The sequence below is a fragment of the Hyla sarda genome, chromosome 6 (genome assembly GCF_029499605.1).
Source record: "Hyla sarda isolate aHylSar1 chromosome 6, aHylSar1.hap1, whole genome shotgun sequence".
Taxonomy (NCBI): domain Eukaryota; kingdom Metazoa; phylum Chordata; class Amphibia; order Anura; family Hylidae; genus Hyla; species Hyla sarda.
This window is the reverse complement of record NC_079194.1, coordinates 217,392,249-217,414,553: the sequence shown is the minus strand read 5'-3', so window position 1 is coordinate 217,414,553 and position 22,305 is coordinate 217,392,249. Positions and strand designations below refer to the sequence as shown.

Genomic DNA, 22,305 nt, shown 5'->3' with positions numbered 1-22,305 from the left:
TTTTTTCCTATTTTACCCCTAAAAAGCGTAAAAAAAAATTTTTTATACACATATTTGGTATCGCCGCGTGCGTAAATGTCCGACTTTTCTAATACATTTTATTAAAAAAAAAAATTATAAAAAATGTATTAAGTTTTTTATATGCAAATGTGGTATCAAAAAAAAGTACAGATCATGGCGCAAAAAATGAGCCCCCATACCGCCGCTTATACGGAAAAATAAAAAAGTTATAGGTCATCAAAATAAAGGGATTATAAACGTACTAATTTGGTTAAAAAGTTTGTGATTTTTTTTAAGCGCAACAATAATATAAAAGTATGTAATAATGGGTATCATTTTAATCGTATTGACCCTCAGAATAAAGAACACACGTAATTTTTACCATAAATTGTACGGCGTGAAAACGAAACCTTCCAAAATTAGCAAAATTGCGTTTTTCGTTTTAGTTTCCTCACAAAAATAGTGTTTTTTGGTTGCGCCATACATTTTATGATATAATGAGTTATGTCATTACAAAGGACAACTGGTCGCGCAAAAAACAAGCCCTCATACTAGTCTGTGGATGAAAATATAAAAGAGTTATGATTTTTAGAAGGCGAGGAGGAAAAAATGAAAACGTAAAAATTAAATTGTCTGAGTCCTTAAGGGGTTAAAGGGGTATTCCAGGAATTTTTTTTTTAAATATAAATAAATATAAATATATCTATCTATCTATCAACTGGCTCCAGAAAGTTAAACAGATTTGTAAATTACTTCTATTAAAAAATCTTAATCCTTTCAGTACTTATGAGCTTCTGAAGTTAAGGTTGTTCTTTTCTGTCTCTGATGACACCAGTCTCGGGAAACGCCCAGTTTCCCCATAGCAAACCTCTTCTAAACTGGGCGTTTCCCGAGACAGGTGTCATCAGAGAGGCTTTAAACAGAAAAGAACAACCTTAACTTCAGAAGCTCATAAGTACTGAAAGGATTAAGATTTTTTTTTTAAAGAAGTAATTTACAAATCTGTTTAACTTTCTGGAGCCAGTTGATATATATAAAAAAGTTTTTCCTGGAATACCCCTTTAAGGTCTTCATAGGTTCCAGTTCTCCCTAAGGTCTCACTAGGTAGTATCCTTAGTTACCGGCCATTTTAGTTTGTGGTGGGGTGGCGGGAGGTTTCTGTTACTTGTACAGTGGTCCCTCAACATCCGATGGTAATTTGTTCCAAATGAATCATCGTTTGTTGAAACCATCGTATGTTGAGGGATCCGTGCAATGAAAAGTATAGGAAGTTATACTCCCCTGTCCCCGCCGCTCCGGACCGTCATCGCTGCCCTGGATGTCACCCTCCATCGCTGTTGCCGCGTCCCCGGGGTGTCCCCATCGCTCTGAACAGTCTCTGCTGCCTGGGATCGTCGCTCTTCATGGCAGTCATCACGTCACTCCTACTGGATGACGGGACAGCGTGCGCGGTGACGTGATGATGACGACGGAGAACGACGGCGATGCAGGGAATCCGGAAGAGGGTGGTCCGGAACGTCGGGGACAGATGAATGACCATCACCCCACGGAGCACCTTAAACGGCTATCTGGCGGCAGCTGAAGCAGTCTGCGCTGCTGGATAGCAGTTTATGGGCTGGCCCCGACATACAAAAGCATCGTATGTTGATGCTGCCTTCAACATGCGATGGCCTCTGAGAGGCCATCGTATGTTGAAATTATCATATGTTGGCGCCATGGCCGGTCAGGGGGTCACTGTAGTTTTTAGATAAGAAATAGAGAATGAGGAGGCACTCACGGTTTCACAGTGCAGCAGTTTTCTTTATTTTCAGTGCAGGGTTGGAGCAGTACAGCATCCGCAGGACACCATTGCAGGAGCACAGCAATGGTGTCCTGCGGATGCTGTACTGCTCCAACCCTGCACTGAAAATAAAGAAAACTGCTGCACCGTGAAACCGTGAGTGCCTCCTCATTCTCTATTTCTTATTTACCGATGTTGCACGGTATGCTCTGGAGGATTGAGCACCTCGTTTGGTTCCAGCCAGTTGGTTGCTTTGCTGCAGCGCTGAATGTTTGGCAGATAGCCAGAACCTGCTAGAGACTGTTTAAAACCATAGACGCCAGTGCCGGTCTTTGTCTACCTTTCTCAACTGTAGTTTTTAGGTTTGCCTATAGTCTCTTCGATGCCCCGAAGGGTAAAGGTCTGCACGGTTTTAGAGCGTAGATGTTTACTATGTCCCGATTAGTGTTAGGCAGGGAATTCTTGGGAATGTTTTGGTTTGCTGCATTTGTTATATGTCTGTGTCCTGTCTTTATGTGGGTTGCATGTGGTGTGTGGTCCCGGTGCTCCTTTGCTCCTTCCTGCTTCTCTCTATGGCTATCTTTTGTGATGGGGACCCTGAAGATTGTTAGTTGGAATGTTTGGGGGCTTAATTTCAAGTTTAAGAGGGCCTGGACTGTCTTAATCACTAAGTCCTTGCCACTGGTTGTTTCCCAGGCAGTCTGCGACCACTTTAGGAGGTTTGTTATGTTGCACTGTTCTATGGGTTCTTTTTCATTTGTTCTTGTCTCTGTTTATGTGCCCCTCCTTTTCAGGTCTCTGTGTTGGAGTTGATTACTAACAAACTGTTGTCTTTTCCCTCTGACCCTGTCCTTTTTATAGGTGATTTCAATTTGGCTCCTGATCCTATGCTCAACCGCACCACTGCAGCTGACCCTGGCTCCTCCTTTCATACTCGACGCCTGGCATTGGGTCTGACTGACCTCTGGAGAAGGAAGTACCTGACTGCATCTTCCTTTTCCTTTTACTCTGCAGCCCATAGGTCCTTCTCTCACACTGGTTCTGTGGTGTCTGACCCCCAGTTGATTAACTCTGTCTTCAGGGACTTTTACTCTTCCTTGTATTCTGCCCCTCCTAGGCCCTGTCAGGGGGAAATTCTGTGTTTCTTGCAGGAGTTATCCCTTCCCAAGCTCAGCTGTGCTCAGATGGAGGCGCTGGATGCCCCATTTGGAGTTGAGGTGGAGGAGCAGGCTATTCTTGATCTTCCTCCTGGAAAAACCCTGGGTCTAGATGAGATGATTGGCGATTGGTATAGGATGAATGAGGAGCAATTGGCCCTATACTCAAACTATTTCACTCGATGGGTGTTGAAGATTCTCTTTCAGACTCTATGAGGGAGGCGTTGATTGTAGTACTTCCCAAGCCTGGAAAGGACCCATTGCTGCCTGATTCTTATAAACATATCTCCCTTTTAAATGTTGATATTAAGAGCTTGGCTAGAGTGCTAGTTACTCGCCTACATGGTGTCATCTCCTCCATCATTCATCCTGACCAAACTGGGTTTATGCCGGGTAGAGCTACTGACGTTAATGTCAAGCACCTGCAACTCAATATTGCAGTGGTGGGGAGGGCTTCCCTACTGGAGTGGTAGTTAGTCTGGATGTTTATAAGGTATTTGACTCAGTGGTGTGGCCCTTTCTATGGGAGGTCCTGGGTGCGTTTGGTTCCAGATTCTGTGCTTGGGTTCAGTTGTTATATGATAGCCCTAGGGCCCGCATTTGCACTAACATGGATGATTCTACTCCCTTCCTCCTGGGTCGTGGGACGAGGCAGGGATGCCTGCTATGTTCTTCACATTTTGCGCTTGCGACTGAACCTTTAGCAGCGGCCATCCGTAAAGACCCCACTATTTTTTATATCCACAGGGGGTCTATTGTAGAGAGGGTTTCCCTTTATGCAGATGACATGGTTCTCTTCTGTCTTTAATTGACCTACTTGACTGGTTTAGTTCCATTTTGGCCTTACATGTATACTGGGCTAAGTCTTCTCTAATGGCGCTTTCACCCTGGGTTCTCCTCCCCTCCTCTCTCCCGGCGGGGGTGCAAGTTGTCTCCCATTTTAGATACCTTGGGGTGGAGGTTACTGCATCCCTGACGGACTATCTTTCCCTGAATTTGGATCTGCTCTTATGCTCCACTGTGGAGCGGTTGAATGCCTGGTCCTCGCTCCCTCTGTCCCTAGCTGGCAGGATCAATATCTTCAAAATGATTTACCTTCCTAAATTCCTGTACCTTTTTCATTTAGCTCCGATTCCCCTAAGAAATATTTTAGTGCTCTATGTGGTGCTCTGGGATCTTTCTATTGGCAGGGAAAGCCTCCCAGACTTGGTTGGGCTCTTCTACAGGCTTCTAAGCAGCATGGTGGCTTAGCTGCCCCTGATGCATATAACTAAACTGGTCTATGGAGCGTAGTGGATCGACCTGGATCTGTCGCACTCGGCAACTGCCTTGGCTGGAGTGCTTATGGGTTCCTATGAAGCTCTTCCTAACTCACTCTACAGGTATCACTCTCGCTCCTCTTTTCTTATTCCCCTTTAACCTATAGCTAAAATGTGTTCCGTGGTGTCGAACTAATTTCCACAGTCTCTGGTATCTCCTAGAGCACCCTTGTGGGGGAATGTAATTTTTTTAACCTGCATGGGTTACAGGAGGCTGGCTTTTGGGGTTCTCATGGAGTCAAATTTGTGATCCACTTGTTTGGAGAGGATCAGGTTTTCTTATCCTTTTCAGACATGAAGGAACATTATAGCATCCCTGGAAATGACTTTTATAGGTATCTTCAGCTTAGGCATGCGGTAAAGGCACAGTTTGGCTCCCTGACATTTACTCTTGCATTTCTGGAGCTTCTCCTGGGCACCACAGATCTTTCTAAACCCCTCACTCACTCCTATGCTCTCCTCCAGTCGCTGGGGCCTAGCCCTTTCTCAGAAGCCTTTCATAAATGGGTGGCTGATATCTCGGATTTGTCAGAGTACCAGTGGAAGGAGGTTGAAGGTTATTATTTCACTGTAGGTAGTAGTAGAGATAAATTGATCCAATCTAGATAGGTCTTGAGGTTGTATTATACCCCTGCTAAACTGAAGTGTATAGGTGTTTCCCTGTCTGATCTGTGTTTTCGTTTTTTCTTCAGAAGTTGGTGCCTTTTTTCATGCTGTTTGGGAGTGTCCCGCCATCGCCTCCTTCAGGATGGAGGTGATGGGGTTTCTGGCAGATAATCTGGACTTCCTTTTTTACTCACACCTGTAGTGTGCCAGTTAGGAATTATTAATGAAGTTGTCTCTGGTTCACATAGACTCCTGCTGATTCGCTTTCTTCTATTCTGTGCCCGTAAAGTGGTAGTGATGACCTGGAAGGATACATCCCCTCCCTCTCTGTCTAGGTTGCTTAATCTGGTTAACAAATATGTCCCATTTTACCAGGCGTTGTTTGTGAGTTGTAAGTGCCCCAAGAAATTTGACAAGGTGTGGACCCCCTGGCTTCAACTGGATGTGTCTGCTGACCCCCCAGCTCTATTGTCCCAGTAGGTTGCCTATAGTGTTCTTATGTTTTTTAAGGGAAGAGGCTGGGTTTTGGGGTTTTTGGGGGGGGGGGGTTACCAGGAAGTGTGCTTGTGCGAGTGTTTGTTTGTCTGTCTGTGCTTTCTCCAGTCGGGTCTCAGATGTACCCTTCCTTACTGATAGGGATTCAATGTATGCAAAAATCATTCACTGTCATTATGGTGGAGTCGGTCTCTGGGACCTACGGAGACTGTTTATGTTTTACCTTGTTGGTAATGTTTGTTAAATAGCAAGACTAAATAAATACTTTAAAATATTTGCAGTCTTTTGCTATTTAAATGGCAAAATATTGTAAAATACAGTGTGGTTTAGGAGCTGAACCGGCATATGCATCTTGGCTGATAGATGGCAGACAGACATTCGGCGGCAGAATGAAGGGGTGCGATTGCAACCCTCCCAAACCCTTCCCCCCCTGACTGCAGCACACCGGCAATGGTGGTGTGAGACCACCATGACTTGACAATGGTGGTGTGAGGCCACAGAAATGTAGTCATTGTATCTATGGAAAAAAAGCTACATTGTTTTATTGGCTACGCTGGTGTGCTGCAGTCAACTCTTTCTATATATTTAGAACTGGCTTATATTCTTTAACCTGGACTTAGTAAAGGGGTTTAAGAAAATACAAGCGTGCCATTGGGGCCTTAATTATGTAAAATTTTCGCGGAATTTAAAAAAAAACCTATGACTTACAGTACACAAACTTTATATTTAAAAATTATGTTAAAAGGGAATTCCAAAATAAAAAATGTAATTGACAGGTCTCAGAAAAAAGAGAATGAACAATAAGTATCAAAGGAAAAAAGAAGAGTATAATCACAAGTAGAGTAGACTTGATTATACTTTTCTTTTTTCCTTTGATACTTCTTGTTCCTTCACTCATCTCCTGCCCTTACTTTTCCCACACATATCATGGCTGCCTTTGCCTCTTGAGAATGCGCTGCACGTGCGCACACTACTATTGCCCCTTAATAGCATTATGGGCAGATCCGGCCACTGGTCACATGTTTGATGACGACGTTTGTCGATCATGTGACCGCAGCTCTCGTGACTGATGACGCTCAGGAGATCCCGATTCACCATTGGCCCGCCGGCCAAACATGGAAGCGCAACATATGGTGCCATGTGGAGGATACAGTGCACGCCTCTTCTATTTACTAACACAGGCTGGTAAGCACAATATGCCACAATTCCTTCCCGCCCCTTGCAATGATGTTTTGATTACTGTCAGCTGCTGTAATTATGTATTTGCTCATGTTTTTAATGTATTAATCACGAATGTCACTTTACACTTATGCTGCATACCATCTGCACTGTTTGATACTTATGTAGTATATTTAAAGATACATCTCTATATTAAGATTTTGCACTTGTCACTTTATGTCTCATGTATGCTAATTATTTCACCATGACTGTATTTAAACTACCATGGATCACTTGCACTTTGACTTGAGAAAGGTGGTGTGAGACCACAGAAATGTTGTCCATTTTTTAGCTGGAATAAATCACTTATTTTGCTACGCTGGTGGGCTGCAGCCGTTCCTTTTTTCCTGCATACTTGGACCCAGGACCAGAGTCCCTGAGACTGCTTGCACCCCTATATACAGATTTCCCCTTTTTGAGAGTGCTGCTTTGCCTTTTTTCTCTCTCTCTCTATATCTCAAAAAAAGGAAACCCTAAGATAACACATCCTAGATATGAATGAATAAACTAATCGTATGAAATACTTTTGTCTTTACATAGTTGAATGTGCCGACAACAAAATCACACAAAAATTATCAATTGAAATCAAATGTATCAACCCATGGAGGTCTGGATATGGAGTCACATTCAAAATCAAAGTGGAAACCACACTACAGGCTGATCCAACTTTGATGTAATGTCCTTAAAACAAGTCAAAAGGAGGCTCAGTAGTGTGTGTGGCCTCCACATGCCGGTATGACCACCCTACAATGCCTGGGAATGATCCTGATGAGGTGGCAGATGGTCTCCTGAGGGATGTTGTCCCAGACCTGGACTAAAGCATCCGCCAACTCCTGGACAGTCTGTGGTGCAACTTGGCATTGGTGGATGGAGCGAGACATGATGTCCCATATGTTCTCAATCGGATTCAGGTCTGGGAACAGGCAGGCCAGTCCATAGCATCAATGCCTTACTCTTGCAGGAACTGCTGACACTCTCCAGCCACATGAGGTCTAGCATTGACTTGCATTAGGAGGAACCCAAGGCCAACCGCACCAGCATATGGTCTCACAAGGGGTCTGAGAATTTCATCTCCGTACCTAATGGAAGTCAGGCTACCTCTGGCAAGCACATGGAGGGCTGTGCGGCCCTCCAAAGAAATGCCACCCCACACCATTACTGACCCACCGCCAAACCGGACATGCTGGAGGATGTTGCAGGCAGCAGAACGTTCTCCACGGCATCTACAGACTCTGTTACGTCTGTCACATGTGCTCAGTGTGAACCTGCTTTCATCTGTGAAGAGCACAGGGCGTCAGTGGTGAGTTTGCCAATCTTGGAGTTCTCTGGCAAATGCCAAACATCCTGCATGGTGTTGGGCTGCAAGCACAACCCACACCTGTGGAAGTCGGCCCTCATACCACCCTTACGTAGTCTGTTTCTGACTGTTTGAGTGGACACATGCACATTTGTGGCCTTCTGTTGGTCATTTTGCAGGGCTCTGGCAGTGCTCCTCCTTGCACAAAGGCGGCGGTAGCAGTCCTGTTGCTGGGTTGTTGCCCTCCTGCTGCCTCCTCCATGTCTCCTGATGTACTGGCATGTCTCCTGGTAGCGCCTCCATGCTCTGGACACTACACTGACAGACCTAGCAAACCTTCTTGCCACAGCTCCCATTGATGTGCCATCCTGGATGAGCTGCACTATCTGGCTGAAGATATTTAAATAAATCTTGGTACACATTACTTATATGTCAACTACAAACATAGCATAGGAAATTCAACCCTAACCCACGCCCATTTGCGAGGGTCTGGGTTTTGAACCCCTTAACGACCATGGACATAAATGTACATAAATGGTGGATGTCCGCATTTAACCCCTCAGATGCAGTGATCAATACAGATCACGGCTTCTGCGGTAGTGTGGCTACAGTTTTGGCTGATCTGATCGCCCGCGGCACGGCTGTGGGGATCAGACCAGCTAACATGGCGGATGGAGGTCCCCTCACCTGCCTCCGCCGCCTTCTGCACTGATCTGCCTTCCAGCAGACCAGAGCAGAAGATTGCCGATAATACTGATCAGTGCTATGCCCTATGCATAGCACTGAACAGTATTAGCAATCAAGTGATTGCTAAGAAATAGTCCCTTATGGGAACATAAAAAGATGAAAAAATTAAAATAAATAAAAAAAAATCCCCCTCCCCCAATAAAAAATGTAAATTGTCCCTTTTTTCCAATTTTACCCCCAAAAAGTGTAAAAAAAAAAAAAGAATAAAAAAAAATTAATAAACATATTTGGTATCGCCGCGCTCGTAAATGTCCGAACTATTAAAATATGTTAACGTTCCCGTACGGTTAACGGCATGAATGTAAAAAAAAAAAAATAAAAAAAAATAAAAAAAAGTCCAAAATTGCTGCTTTTTTTTGTCACATTTTATAAAAAAAAAAAAAAATGATTACGAGTTTTATACATACAAGTGTGGTATCAATAAAAAGTAAAGATGATGGCGCAAAAAATGAGACCTCATACCGCCGCTTAGATGGAAAATTGGAAGAGATATAGATGGTCAAAAGAGAGGGATTTTAAAAAGTACTAATTTAGTTAAAAAGTTTGTGATTTTTTTTTAAAGTGGTACAATAATAGAAAAGTATGTAAATCATGTGTATCATTTTAATCGTATTGACTCGCAGAATTAAGAAAACATGTCATTTTTACAGTAAATTTTTACAGCCGGAAAACAACCTTCCAAAATTTGCAGTTTTCTTTTCAATTTCCTGACACAAATAGTATTTTTTTTGTTGCGCCATCAATTTTATGGTAAAATTAGTGATGTCATTACAAAGGACAACTGGTCATGCAAAAAACAAGCCCTCATACTAGTCTGTGGACGAAAATATAAAAGAGTTATGATTTTTAAAAGGCGAGGGGGAAAAAAAATGTAAAACGCAAAAATAAAATTGGCATGTCCTTAAAGGTCAAAATCGGCTGTGTCCTTAAATGGGCACTCCCATTAACCCTTTAAGGACCCGGGCTTTTTCCGTTTTTTCATTTTCAATTTTTCCTCCTCAACTTAAAAAAATCCTAACTCTAAAATTTTCACCTAAAATTCTATATGATGGCTTATTTTTTGCGTCACTAATTCTACTTTGTAATGACATTGGTCATTTTACCCAAAAATCTACGGTGAAACGGGAAAAAATAAATCAATGTGCGACAAAATTGATGAAAAAACTATTTTATAAGTTTTGGGGGCTTCCGTTTTTACACAGTACATTTTTCAGCAAAAATGACACCTTATCTTTTTTCTGTAGGTCCATACAGTTAAAATGATACCCTACTTGTATAGGTTTGATTTTGTATCACTTCAGAAAAAAAATCATGAATACATGCAGGAAAATTTAAAAGTTTAATGGTCATATTCTGAGCCCTATAACTTAATTTTTTTGTGTTCAGGGCGCTATGAGGGCTCATTTTTTGCACCGTTATCTGAAGTTTTTAGCGGTGCCATTTTTGTTCTGATCAGACTTTTTGATCACTTTTTAGTGGTATAAAAAGTGATCAAAAATATAGGACTTTGGAATTTTTTTGCGCGTACGCCATTGAACGCGGTTTAAAAAGTAGTATATTTTTTTTTATAATTCGGACATTTCCGCACGTGGCGATACCAGGTTTTTTTTTATTTACACAGTTTTATTTTTTTCTTGGAAATGCCGGGTGATTCAAACATTTATTAGGGGAAGGGATAATTGAAAGGGTTAATGATTTTTTTTTTTTTTTTTTTTTTACACTTTACACTTTTCTTATGCAATATTATAGCTCCTATAGGGGGCTATAACATTGCATTTACTGATCTTTAACACTGATTGATGCATCCCCATAGAAATGGATCAATCAGTGTTTTGGGCGATTGATTGCTCAAGCCTGGATCTCAGGCTTGAAGCATTCATTCGGCGATCAGACTGCAGGAAGGAAGGTAAGAGACCTTCCTCCTGTGCTACAGCTGTTCAGGATCGCCGCGGTATAATCACGGCATCCCGAACAGCTCCCTGAGCTAGCCGGGCACTTTTACTTTTGTTTTTAGCCGCGCGGCTCAGCTTTGAGCGCGCGGCACCGCGATCAGTGCCGCGCGCTATTAGCGCCGGGTCCCGGCTTCACCCTGACATCGGGCCCGCTGCGATATGATGCGGGGGTCACTGTGTGACCCCGCGTTATATCGCAGGACCGGGACTCAGGGCGTAAGTTTACGCCCTGGGTCCTTAACAGGTTAACCTCTTCCCTCTTTGGCGATTTTTCATTTTTGCACTTTTGTTTTTTCCTCCTCACCTAAAAATCATAAAACACTTTCAATTTTCCACCTAAAAATCCATATGAAGGCTTGTTCTTTACACCACCAATTTTACACATACATAGATACATATATACACACACACACACACACACACACACACGTATATAGGTTTGATTTTATTTTTTACTACTGAAAAAAAATCTTATGAACTACGTTCACCAGAATCCATACCTCGGGAGCCGCAGATGGACGTTAATGAACGTCCATTTGCGGCAAGGGGTTAAAGTAAACTTTTGATATCATATAGCTTATTAAAAAAGTAGATTTATTTTTTATGCTTGCCGTAAAATCTCTCTCTCTCTGAGGATACATTGGGGGGGACAGAAACCGTGGGTATATGCTCTTGCCACTAGGAGCCGCTGACACTAGGCATACATAGAAAAGTAGGCCCCTCCTGGCAGGATATACCCCACCTACTGACCCTAAGCTAATCAGTTTAGTCCCAAAGCAATAGGAGGAAACCGACACCACCCCTCGGGCAAAAACAAAACAATGGGTGGGCGCTGTGTCCCCCAATGGATCCTTTGAGAAAGATTTTACAGTAAGCATTAAAAAAAATCTACTTTTCTCGGTCGGTACCATTGGGGGACAAAGAAACAATGGGGCGTACCAAAGTAGTCCCCGGGGCAGGAAAAAAAAAACAACACAGAATCAGGCAGAGGCCTGAGCCACAGCTACCTGCAACACCTTTCGCCCCAAACTGGCATCAGTGGACGCAAATGTGTGCACGTGGTAAAATTTAGTGAACGTGTGCAAGGACGACCAGGTGGCCGCCTTAAAAACTTGCAGGGCCAAAGCCCTATTGCGGAGAGCCCAAGAAGCCCCAACGGAACGTGTGGAATGTGCAGTCACTTGAAAAGGTGAGACCTTTCCTGTATGACGGTATGATTCCGATATGGCAGAACGGATCCACCGCGAAATGGTCACCTTGGAAGCCGGAAGACCCTTGCGACTACCCTCTGGAAGCACGAAAAAGGAGTCTCCCTTCCGAAAAGAAGAGGTGACTGAAAGATATATCCGGACAGCCCGAACAACGTCCAGACTATGTAGGGGGAACGCTCCATAGCATTGGAAGGAGCTGGACAAAAAAGAAGGAAGAACAATCTCTTCGTTCACGTGAAAGGGGGAAACCACCTTGGGCAAGAAGGAGGAAGATGGACGAAAACCCCCCTTGTCCTCATGAAGGACCAAAAGAGGGGAGTGGCAGGAAAGAGACGCCAACTCAGAGACCCTCCTAATGGAAGTGATAGCGATGAGAACGGCGACCTTCCACGAAAGGATGCGAAGAGAAGCGTCCTGAAGAGGTTCGAATGGAGCCTCCGTCAAAGCACCAAGCACCAGGTTGAGGTCCCAAAGGAGGATTAGGAGAGCTGAAAGGTAGCACCTTATGGGCCATGCCCTGCAGAAAGGTGCAGACATGAGAATTAGAAGCTAACTGCCATTGAAACAGAATATAAAGAGCTGACACTTGACCCTTAAGAGCCGAGGGTCAAATGTTAATATAAACCGGATTGTAGAAAAGTAAAAAGGAAAACATGACCGAAGCATAGTGCGAATCACCCCGGATGAAAACCCGAGCTCTCAAAACCGCGGTTTTAACCGCCACACCATCAAATGCAGCGACAGTAAACTGGGGTGGCAGCGAGGACCGTGGGAGAGCAGATTGAGGCGAAGTGGAAGGCACAGAGGTACGTCGGCGACCAGCCGAATCACATCGGCGTACCACGCGTGCCTTGGCCAGTCCGGAGCCACCAAAATTAGCTGGAACGCCCTCCGCGTTGAGTTTCCGCAGAACCATGGGCAGGAGAGGGAAAGGCGGAAAGAGGTAAGGGAGACTGAAGGACAACCACAGAATGACCAGAGCGTCCAACGCCAGAGCCAGAGGGACTCGCGACTTCGCAACAAAGTGGGGAGCCCGGCTGTTGTGGCAAGACGAGAAGAGATCCCGCAGATCTGCGCAAACACCTCCGGATGGAGAGACCACTGCCCCAGATCCGCCCAAGATCGGCTGAGAAAATCAACTTCCCAATTCTCCACACCCAGGATGTGGATGGCCGAGAGAGTGGGAACTCTAGCCTTGGCCAAGATCAGAATCCTGGCGACCTCCTCCATCACCGAGCAACTGCGCGTGCCACCGTGGCGATTGATGTATGCCACAGCCGTGGCATTATCAGACTGAACACGGACCGGCCGATCCTGAAGGAGGATCTCCCAGTGGAGGAGGCAAAGAAAGATGGCCTGGAGCTCTAGAAGATTGATAGGAAGGCAAGCCTCTGGAGGAGACCAGCGACCCTGGACCATCAGATCCCAAAAACATAACAAAAGTAAAAGGAGCCACAAAATGGACTTGAGGTCCAGAATGGGCCCTCCTTCTTGGGAACGACAAAGAGGTTTGAGTAAAACCCCGAAAAAACGCTTCCCTGGCGGAACTGGTACTATCACTCCCTGAGAGGAGTGTACAAAACAGACCTGAAAGGCCGCTGCCAAAGAAGGGGATCGAGGTGGGATCGGAGGAAACGATCCCTGTGGATGCAAGCAAATTCTATCCAGTAACCATCTGAAATTACGTCCCGTACGCAGGAGTCCTGAACCTGAGCCAGCCAAACATCCCGAAAGAGACAGACGACCTCCCACCCGAGAAGAAGACGTCGCCCCTTCAGGAAGAGGAAGGCTTACGGGTACCAGACTTGGACGTGAAACCGCCGGAGCAGTTGTCAGACTTCCAGGAAGGACGTGACCTGAACGAAGTGGCTTTCCGAGATTGGGAGTATGCCTGTTTGGGAGGGCGACCTGATGCAAAGGACCGAAAGGAAGTTGCCTTCCGATGGGGATCGGAGCAACGAGGCTTGTTCTGCAGCAGCAGAGAACTCTTACCCCCTGTAGCTTCGGAAATAATTTTATCTAGCAGTTTTCCAAAGAGCTGGGAACTGGAGAAGGGTAACTGTTATAGATTTCTTCTAACATCCCACGCCTTCAGCCACATGGAGTGGCGAATGGCAACCAAATTACCTGAAGCAAAAGCCGTGCAATGAGCGGACTTTAAGACTGCTGAGCAGAGAAAGTAATCGGCCTAAGAGAGCTGGCGAGCAATATCCGCCAAGTCCTCCCGGGGAGCAACCGACAGGATCCCCTGGTGTAGTTGGGAAGCAGAAACAGCCTTGGCCACCCAAGCGGATGCAAAAGGTGGGAAGCAGGGACAAACCTGGCACAAGGCAAATTTCGCCAAGTTCTCGATCTTTTTGTCCACAGGATCCTTAAGTGATTCTGCGTCCGCTACAGGCAGAGTAGTAGATTTGGAGAGATGAGAGACTGGAGGATCAACTGTAGGTGGCATTGTCCACTTGGAAACCAGATCTGGAGGAAAGGGAAATGGAGCTTGAATCTTCTTGGTTCCCTGAAATAGTTTGTCCGGATGCTTTCAAGCCGCGTCCAACAAAGCGTCAAATTCCGTATGAGAACTTAAAGCCTTGGGAGAACGCCGAGAGAGGCGAAAAGAAACTTCCGGATCAGGATACAAAGTTCTTGGGTCCTCCAAATGAAAAGTGTCCCTGATGGCTGACACCAATCCGTCCACCACTTCAGAAACTGCAGAATGGTCCTCATGACTCGAGGTGGATTCCGACCAGTCACCCGCTACTTCCCTGGAGAGTGGGAACCTGCGGAGGTAGCCTTAGGCTGAGGCATGTGAAACCTGGAACGAGGAGTCGGAGACCTGGGATGAGTATCCGGAGAATGGCCCCTGGAGAGGGGACGCTGCCGGTGAGCTGGGGAAGAGGAGCGAGTACTACCGGAAGAGTGTCTATCTCGAGTGTGTGACTCTGGAGAAGAGCCAGCGGCAATTCTCTTAGAGCGCTTGCGAGCGCGTTGGAATAAAGGGTCAGGGGATACTGAAAGACTCCCTGGGAGAAGTACGCAGGGAAGACCTCTCCAAGACAGAAGCCAGTGATTTGGAGACCCTATCCAGTTAGGGAATAGACTGGGTAAGGGAAGAAACCCACTCGGGGGAGGGATTGACCCCACACATTCCAGGGGAATATCTTGAGATACCGAGACAGGCGGCATGGCACGCTTGGAGGAGCAGGTGGATTCAGTGGAACCACCGGGAAATTTGGTCTTGCAGCCCACACAAGCATAGTAGGTGACCAGGGCCGTGGTCGCCTGTCTGGGGGGGGGGGTTCGGGTCTGTGGTCGGACATAGGAGCTAATAAAGGTAAGTAGTCAGCAAAATTAAAATGGAGCAATCTCACCAAAGTTCTGTGTCCCGCTGCTCGAGCTGAGAAGTAGGCTGGAGCAGAAGCAGGCTGTAGATGAGCCCTGATGCTGGAGCTGAGGAGACCAGGAGCAGCTGCAACGATATGGCCCATGGAGCAGGAGAGAAGAGAGAGGAGCTAACAGTCCATGCCGGAGGCTGTTTCTGCCCCAGGACGGACCCTCATTGGTGAAAAATTACCCTCAAACACACGCACAGAGTGGATAGGTAAATCAGTGACCCCTGGTGTGAGCACAAAGTATTCATTGGCCAGCCGCAGAAGTGGGCAGGAGCTCTGCCGCGCGTCCAAATGCGGGGGGGTGGGGGAGGGAGAAGCTCCGGCCACAGCCGCAGTCTATACCAATTCACTTGCCCCGCATGCCTGCCGAGTGCCGCCGAAAGTGGAAGTAAAATGATGCCGGTGGTGCGATAGCAGCACAGCTGCAGGAGCTGCGGCCGGCATCCCTGATATAGGAGTGCTGCGCTGTAAGTAAGCAGCACCGGGGAGGGAGAAGGGGAGGGGGAAGGAACTGCCCCGCAATCCCAGGAGTTCCTGCACTGTGAGAAGACACCTCACTCGATTCCCACAACTCAAAGAAAATGGATAAAAGTCCCCCCCACAGGAGCCCCCCCCTCCCAAGCACTGCGGCTGTCAGGTAATTGATTGGGGACCAAGCAGCCGTGTGTGTGTGTGTGTGGGGGGGGGGGATCTGTATGAGAGGCCAACCGCAGCGCTCAGCTTATGACACCCGCGGGCGCATGGTCCCCATAGCGGGGAATAAATTACATTACAGCCACAGCGCGAATAACATTGCAATCGCAGCGCTTCGGTACTCACAGCAGGAGACATCCTCTTGCTTTGGTAGCCAAACTCACACTGAAGGGAATGGTGTTTGAGACAGCATATTTGTGGTCACGTGACATGCGCACAACCCCCCCCCCCCCCCCCCATGGACCAATGATAGGGGGTTTGTGTGCTTGTGTCAGCCAATGGAGCTGTCTTAGGCCAGCACTGGAAAGGTCGATGGTACGCCCCCTCCAGCTAACTCTGTGTTCCCTGTGGAATTAACTATACTTTTTGTCAACCAAGTTCGAATTTTGATTTGTGGCTTCAGTTTTCTTCCTCCTACTACTAAGACCCATAACTTTTTTTTATTTTTCCACTGACAAAGTTGTATTATGCTTTTTTTTTTTTGCGAGACAAGTTTTCACTGGCACCCTTTATTCTATCATATAATTATGAAGTTGGAAGTAAGTTAATCGTAGGGCAAACCTAAAAAAAAAACTAAATAAAAATGCACAATATTGTGTGGTAATACATTTTTTGGAGGTCATCATACAGTAAAACTAACAGCTAAAATTATATGGGTGAATACGATTTTAATGATACCAAGCTTGGATAATTTATGTTTTACTCTATAATGAAAAAAAAAAAAATAACTTTTCATTATTTCCACCTAAGGAGCTGTGTTTGGTTCCTTTTACATGCCATGAGCTGAAGTTTTTATCAGTACCATTTTTGTATAGTTCTGACTGTCACATCCCAGGAAAAACAAAATTTACAGAAAGTGATGCGTCATGTGTCATATGTAATTCATGGGTCAGGAAAGGGTTCAATGTCGCTTTTAAAGCGTACATTCAGTGATGGCTTGGGTGGCAGTATATAAGTTTGCAATTTCATACTGCCACCCGAGCCTTGGGCAAGACTTTGGGCGTTTAATCTACGGATCTAATGGAAGGTCCCTAGACCTGCAAAATATCAAAATGGGAGATTGAATGCCCGTAGTCTTGCACAAGTCTTGGGCTTGGGCAGTGGCACAAAAATGTAGGCATTTATTAAGCTGAGGTGCTTTTTAGTATGTGTACATGTAATGACTAATGCAGAGGTAAATGTGTACAGTTGAATATATTCTCCCCCAGTCCAACATTGCAATCACTACTGATGAGGATCTTCACACAGGCGGGTTACCTGCAAGTTTACAGTAAAAAATCTGCAACAGAGAAAAACCTTCTAGGTTAAATGGGTATTCCGCCCTTAGACATCTTATCCCCTATCCAAGGATAGGGGATAAGATGTCTGATCGCAGGGGTTCGCAGCACAGTGCCCTGTGTGTGTGAATTGTGAGTAACATTGGTGGCAGTGTGTGTGCCTGCCGTCGCACAAGCCCGCTCTGACCTACCGGGTCTGGTAGCAGAAGATGATGGATTGTCTTCAGGATCATCTAAGATGGAGTACAGATGATCTTCCAGGGCAGGCTGAGCAATGGCGGCGGGGAGACGAGGAGACAGGACTGAGAGGAGCAGCAGCCCCACCCTGCTGCGCTGCTGGTGACTGTAAGCTCTGTCAGCTGAGGATGGGGCTAACTGGGATTCACTGAGTCAAACTTATATTGAGGCTGCGGTGGTGTGGGATTTGTGGGACCCGCAGGCTTCTAGATCCCATAGCCAAGGCATCAGTCTTTAAAAGGATAACTCCTGTTCAGAAAAACTATTAGGCATTTACTCTAACTCCCAAACATATACAAAAGTGTAAATTACTTGCATTACACATATGGAAGGGATCCCTGTATTTTCTGTGGCCAGAAGCTGTGTAGACTTTCTGAATTATTGACACTTGACCACCATATTCTTCATATCGCCGTCCATCTTGTAGGTCAGAGCGCCACAGCACCCAACATCCCTTGTGATTCCTCTCAGCCCCCTCTGCCCAGTCTAAGCTCCGCCCCATTCATGCATATTCATTTGTGCTACTAGTGCTCAGCCGTGACACTCCTAACAACCTCTTTGTTTAACTCAGTACCTAATCCTGATCATGTATAATATGTATGTGTCTAGCACCTATATTTCTCACACAAATACCTTCTCTTGTTGCTCACTAGGTTTTTCATCCTGTGCTCTGGGAGGGAGGGTGTCCATCTCTTGCCCTCACTCACCATGCATTTACTTCCTCTGAGTCTTCTGTGCTTTGTCTCTTTATCCAATCACTGAAGGCTGCTCTCTAATCCCCTCAATTATGTTTTATGCTGAAGTCTGATGGACAGTACAAAGGTGAGCAGAAGTGAGGAGTGCTAGTTCCACCCTCACTTACTGGACTTTGTCCCAGCTTGTGCTTCATCTGGGGGAAAGATGATGCATCAGCCGGATGCATCAGTGGTCTTTTTAAATTTTTTTTTTATTGGTCATAATTTATATAAAAATGAGATACATATTTTTATGACATATTTGCAAAGTTAATGTTTTGCCAAGATGTACGTATAAAAAGTTTTCTGAATCTGACAGTGCCCATTTAATGGTCAACTTCTCCACTTTACCTCTACACGGTTTTGATTGATAAATTACCCTCTCATGACATCTATATCTTATATTGACATGTAAATTACCCATATATCTCTCCTCTCGATCACTGTTCTCCTCATCATCCTCTTCATCAGGGTAGTCATTCCTCCAGTTGCCTTCTTCATTTTCATCATCCTCATCTTCATACACTTCATCTGGCTCAACGTCATCATTCATCTACATAAGTAAAAAGTAAGCAAATGAATAAGGTTGCCAAAAAAAAAAAAAAAAAAAAAAAAAAAAAATTGTTGGGCTTTAGAAAAACACCTTTTAAAGGGTAGGGTCACACATAACTGATCCGCAGCATATTTTAGGTTGCAGATACGGCGGTGTGACCCAACCCATATTGTGTCTCCTGCTGTTGCCAAAACCCACCCACCCTTTTCATTCTCGCCCCAACCCCCTGGCAGCGGCAATAAGCCGCTCCGAGCAGCCACACTGGGGGCCTGCGAGTCGCCGAGTTCACTCAGACATCCTGGAGCAGCCGCGATGTCTGTGTACACTGCACAGTGTACTCAGACTTCGCGGCTACATCGCGATACCTGAGTGCACTTGGTGACTCGCAGGCCCCCAAGTGCTCGGAGTGGCAGATTGCCGCTGCGAGCGGGACAGTTTTAGATGCTGTGATCAACTTTGATCGTGTAGTCTAAGAGGATAATGCCGGGCATCGGCCCGATTGGGGTGCCCAGCATTAGCTGTGGGTCCTGGCTGCCGGTAGCTGGTGAGAACATTTAAACCCCGTTAACAGGATCAGGGCATACAGGTACGCCCTGCGTCCTTAACAGGTTAAAAGGGGTACTCCGGTGGAAAACTATTTTTTTTAAATCAACTGGTGCCAGAAAGTTAAAACCGATTTGTAAAGTACTTCTATTTAAAAATTGTAATCCTTCCAGTACTTATAAGCTGCTGTATGCTCCACAGAAAGTTCTTTTCTTTTTGAATTTCTGTCTGACCACAGTGTTCTTTGCCGACACCTCTGCCATGTCAGGAACAGAGCAGGAGAGGTTTGCTATGGGGTTTTGTTCCTGCTCTAGACAGCTCCTGATAAGGATAGAGGTTTCAGCAGAGAGCACTGTTGTCAGATAGAAAATAAATTCTAAAAGAAAAACTTCCTCTGGAGCATTCAGCAGTTGATAAGAACAGGAAGGATTTAGATTTTTATATAGAAGTAATTTCCAAATCTGTTTAACTTTCTGGCACCAGTTGATTTAAAAAAAAAAAAATGTTTTCCACTGGAGTACTCCTTTAACAGCCCAGCTGCCGCTTCGGGAAGTGTCCAGAAGGTGGGGCCTTCTTGTTCGGTGCATAGATCTTCCTGCATCCAAAACCTCCATGGCCCGGCTTTCCAGCTATGAAGAATAGCTTTAGTGATCCTGTGATTGGGTCCAACTCTAAATACTGCTTTGTAAAATGCAAGACAGAGCACGGCTATTGATCCACCCTCTTTCCTGACATCTATTTAGGAATATCCTGGAGTATATTTATTTGTAAACTTATTTCAGTACATATCGACCAACTACACCTAGTTGGGGGAAAAAAAATCTGAAGCAACATGGTAAAAATATTTTACTGAAAAAGCAGCAGAAGTGGTTAGTAAATGCATATTAAGTGAACTTACACGTGGCTGGGAAAAACATACCTATTCTAAGATAAAAAGAAAATAATAAAAAGGGTGGACTAGAAGAACCAAGTGATTGTGTTCTGCCACAATGTTTCTATATGAAATAGTGCCATGTGAGTGTCACTAAGGGCTTTATGTATTTAGGTGAAAATATCTGTAAACACTGACTGTACTCCTTACCAGCTCCTGCTCATAGTGATATGGCTGAACAGAGAGAATGTCCTGGATCCATTTATGTGGAGATGATTCTGCATAATAAATGTCGTATACAAACTCCTCAGGGTTCTCTCTGTGCTCTGAGCCTTGCCCTTCCCCAGATACAGTCAGTCGTTCCCGAATCATCTGCACAGAATTACACATGATGGTTTCTGGGTCGGAGGCCTGCAGAAAAAACCAACAACAATTAAAGTTTGCAAGACTATATAGACAAATCACTAGGTCCGGATGGCATTCACTCCAGTGTTCTAAAGGAATTAAGTAATGTAATAGACAGACCCCTATTTTTAATATTCAGGGACTCTATAGTAACAGGGACTGTTCCCCCGGACTGGCGCATAGCAAGTGTGGTGCCAATTAGAGATGAGCGAACTTACAGTAAATTGGATTCGTCACGAACTTCTCGGCTCGGCAGTTGATGACTTTTCCTGCCTAAATTAGTTCAGCTTTCAGGTGCTCCCGTGGGCTAGAAAAGGTGGATACAGTCCTAGGAGACTCTTTCCTAGGACTGTATCCACCTTTTCCAGCCCACCGGAGCACCTGAAGGCTGAACTAATTTCTGCAGGATAAGTCATCAACTGCCGAGCCGAGAAGTTCGTGACGAATCAAATTTACTGTAAGTTCGCTCATCTCTAGTGAAAATATTTAAAAAGGGGTCAAAAAGTGACCCCAGGATTATAGACCTGTTAGTTTAACCTCCGTTGTATGTAAATTGTTTGAGGGTTTTCTAGGAGATGCTATTTTGGAGTATCTTGATAAAAATAAATGTATGACTCCATATCAGCATGGCTTTATGAGGGATCGGTCCTGTAAAACTAACCTGATCAGCTTTTATGAGGAGGCGAGCTCCAGACTGGACCAGGGGCAATCGCTGGATGTCGTATATCTGGATTTTCCCAAAGCATTTGATACGGTGCCACATAAAAGATTGGTGCATAAAATGAGAAGGATTGGGTTGGGGGAGAATGTGTGTAAGTGGGTAAGTAACTGGCTCAGTGATAGGAAACAGAGGGTGGTTATTAATGGTACTTATTCTGATTGGGTGACTGTTACTAGTGGGGTACCACAGGGGTCAGTCATGGGTCCTATTCTATTTAATAGATTCATTAAGGACCTTGTCGAGGGTTTGAATAGTAAAGTAGAAATCTTTGCAGATGATACTAAACTCTTTAAAACGGTAAACACTATAGAGGACAGTGCACTGTTACAAATGGATCTGGATAGGTTGGAGGCTTGGGCTGAGAAGTGGCATATGAGGTTTAACACTGATAAATGTAAGGTAATGCACATGGGGAGGAAAAATCCGGGCTGGGATTATGGAATAAATGGGAGAACACTTGGGACGACTGATGTGGAAAAGGACTTGGTTAACAGTAAATTTAGCTGTAGTGACCCGTGTCGGGCAGCTGCTGCCAAGGCAAATAAAATCATGGGGTGCATCAATAGGGACATAGATGCCCATGACAAGGAAATAATTCTACCGCTGTACAAATCACTAGTGAGACCACACATAGAATACTGTGTACAGTACTGGGCACCAGTGTACAAGAAAGATATAGTGGAGCTGGAGAGGGTTCAAAGACGGGCAACCAGAGTAATATGGGGAATGGGAGGACTACAGTACCCAGAAAGATTATCAGAATTGGGGTTATTTAGTTTATAAAAAAGAAGGCTTAGGGGCGAACTAATAACTATGCATAAATACATCAGGGGACAGTACAGAGATCTCTCCCATGACCTATTTATACCCAGGACTGTATCTATAACAAGGGGGCATCCTCTACGTCTTGAGGAAAAAAGGTTTCTACACCAGCACAGACGGGGGGGGGGGGGGGGTCTTTACTGTAAGAGCAGTGAGACTGTGGAATTCTCTGCCTGAGGAGGTGGTCATGGGGAACTCTGTAAAAGAGTTCAAAGAGGGGTCTGGATGCATTTTTGGAGAATAACAACATCGCCTGTTATGTATACTAGATTTATAGGGAC

The 22,305-nt window shown here is 45.1% G+C and overlaps 1 protein-coding gene across 1 annotated transcript in view; it reads right to left on the bottom strand.

Annotated features, from left to right (window-relative positions):
- SLC7A6OS (solute carrier family 7 member 6 opposite strand) overlaps positions 1–22,305 on the bottom strand; it is a 55,486-nt gene that overhangs the window by 5,366 nt on the left and 27,815 nt on the right. Inside the window, exons 3-4 of the mRNA XM_056526421.1 lie at positions 20,287–20,487; positions 18,530–18,662 (exon numbers count right to left, since the gene is read on the bottom strand). Of these exons, the coding sequence (XP_056382396.1) occupies positions 18,530–18,662; positions 20,287–20,487 (334 nt within the window). The remainder of the gene's footprint in view (positions 1–18,529; positions 18,663–20,286; positions 20,488–22,305) is intronic.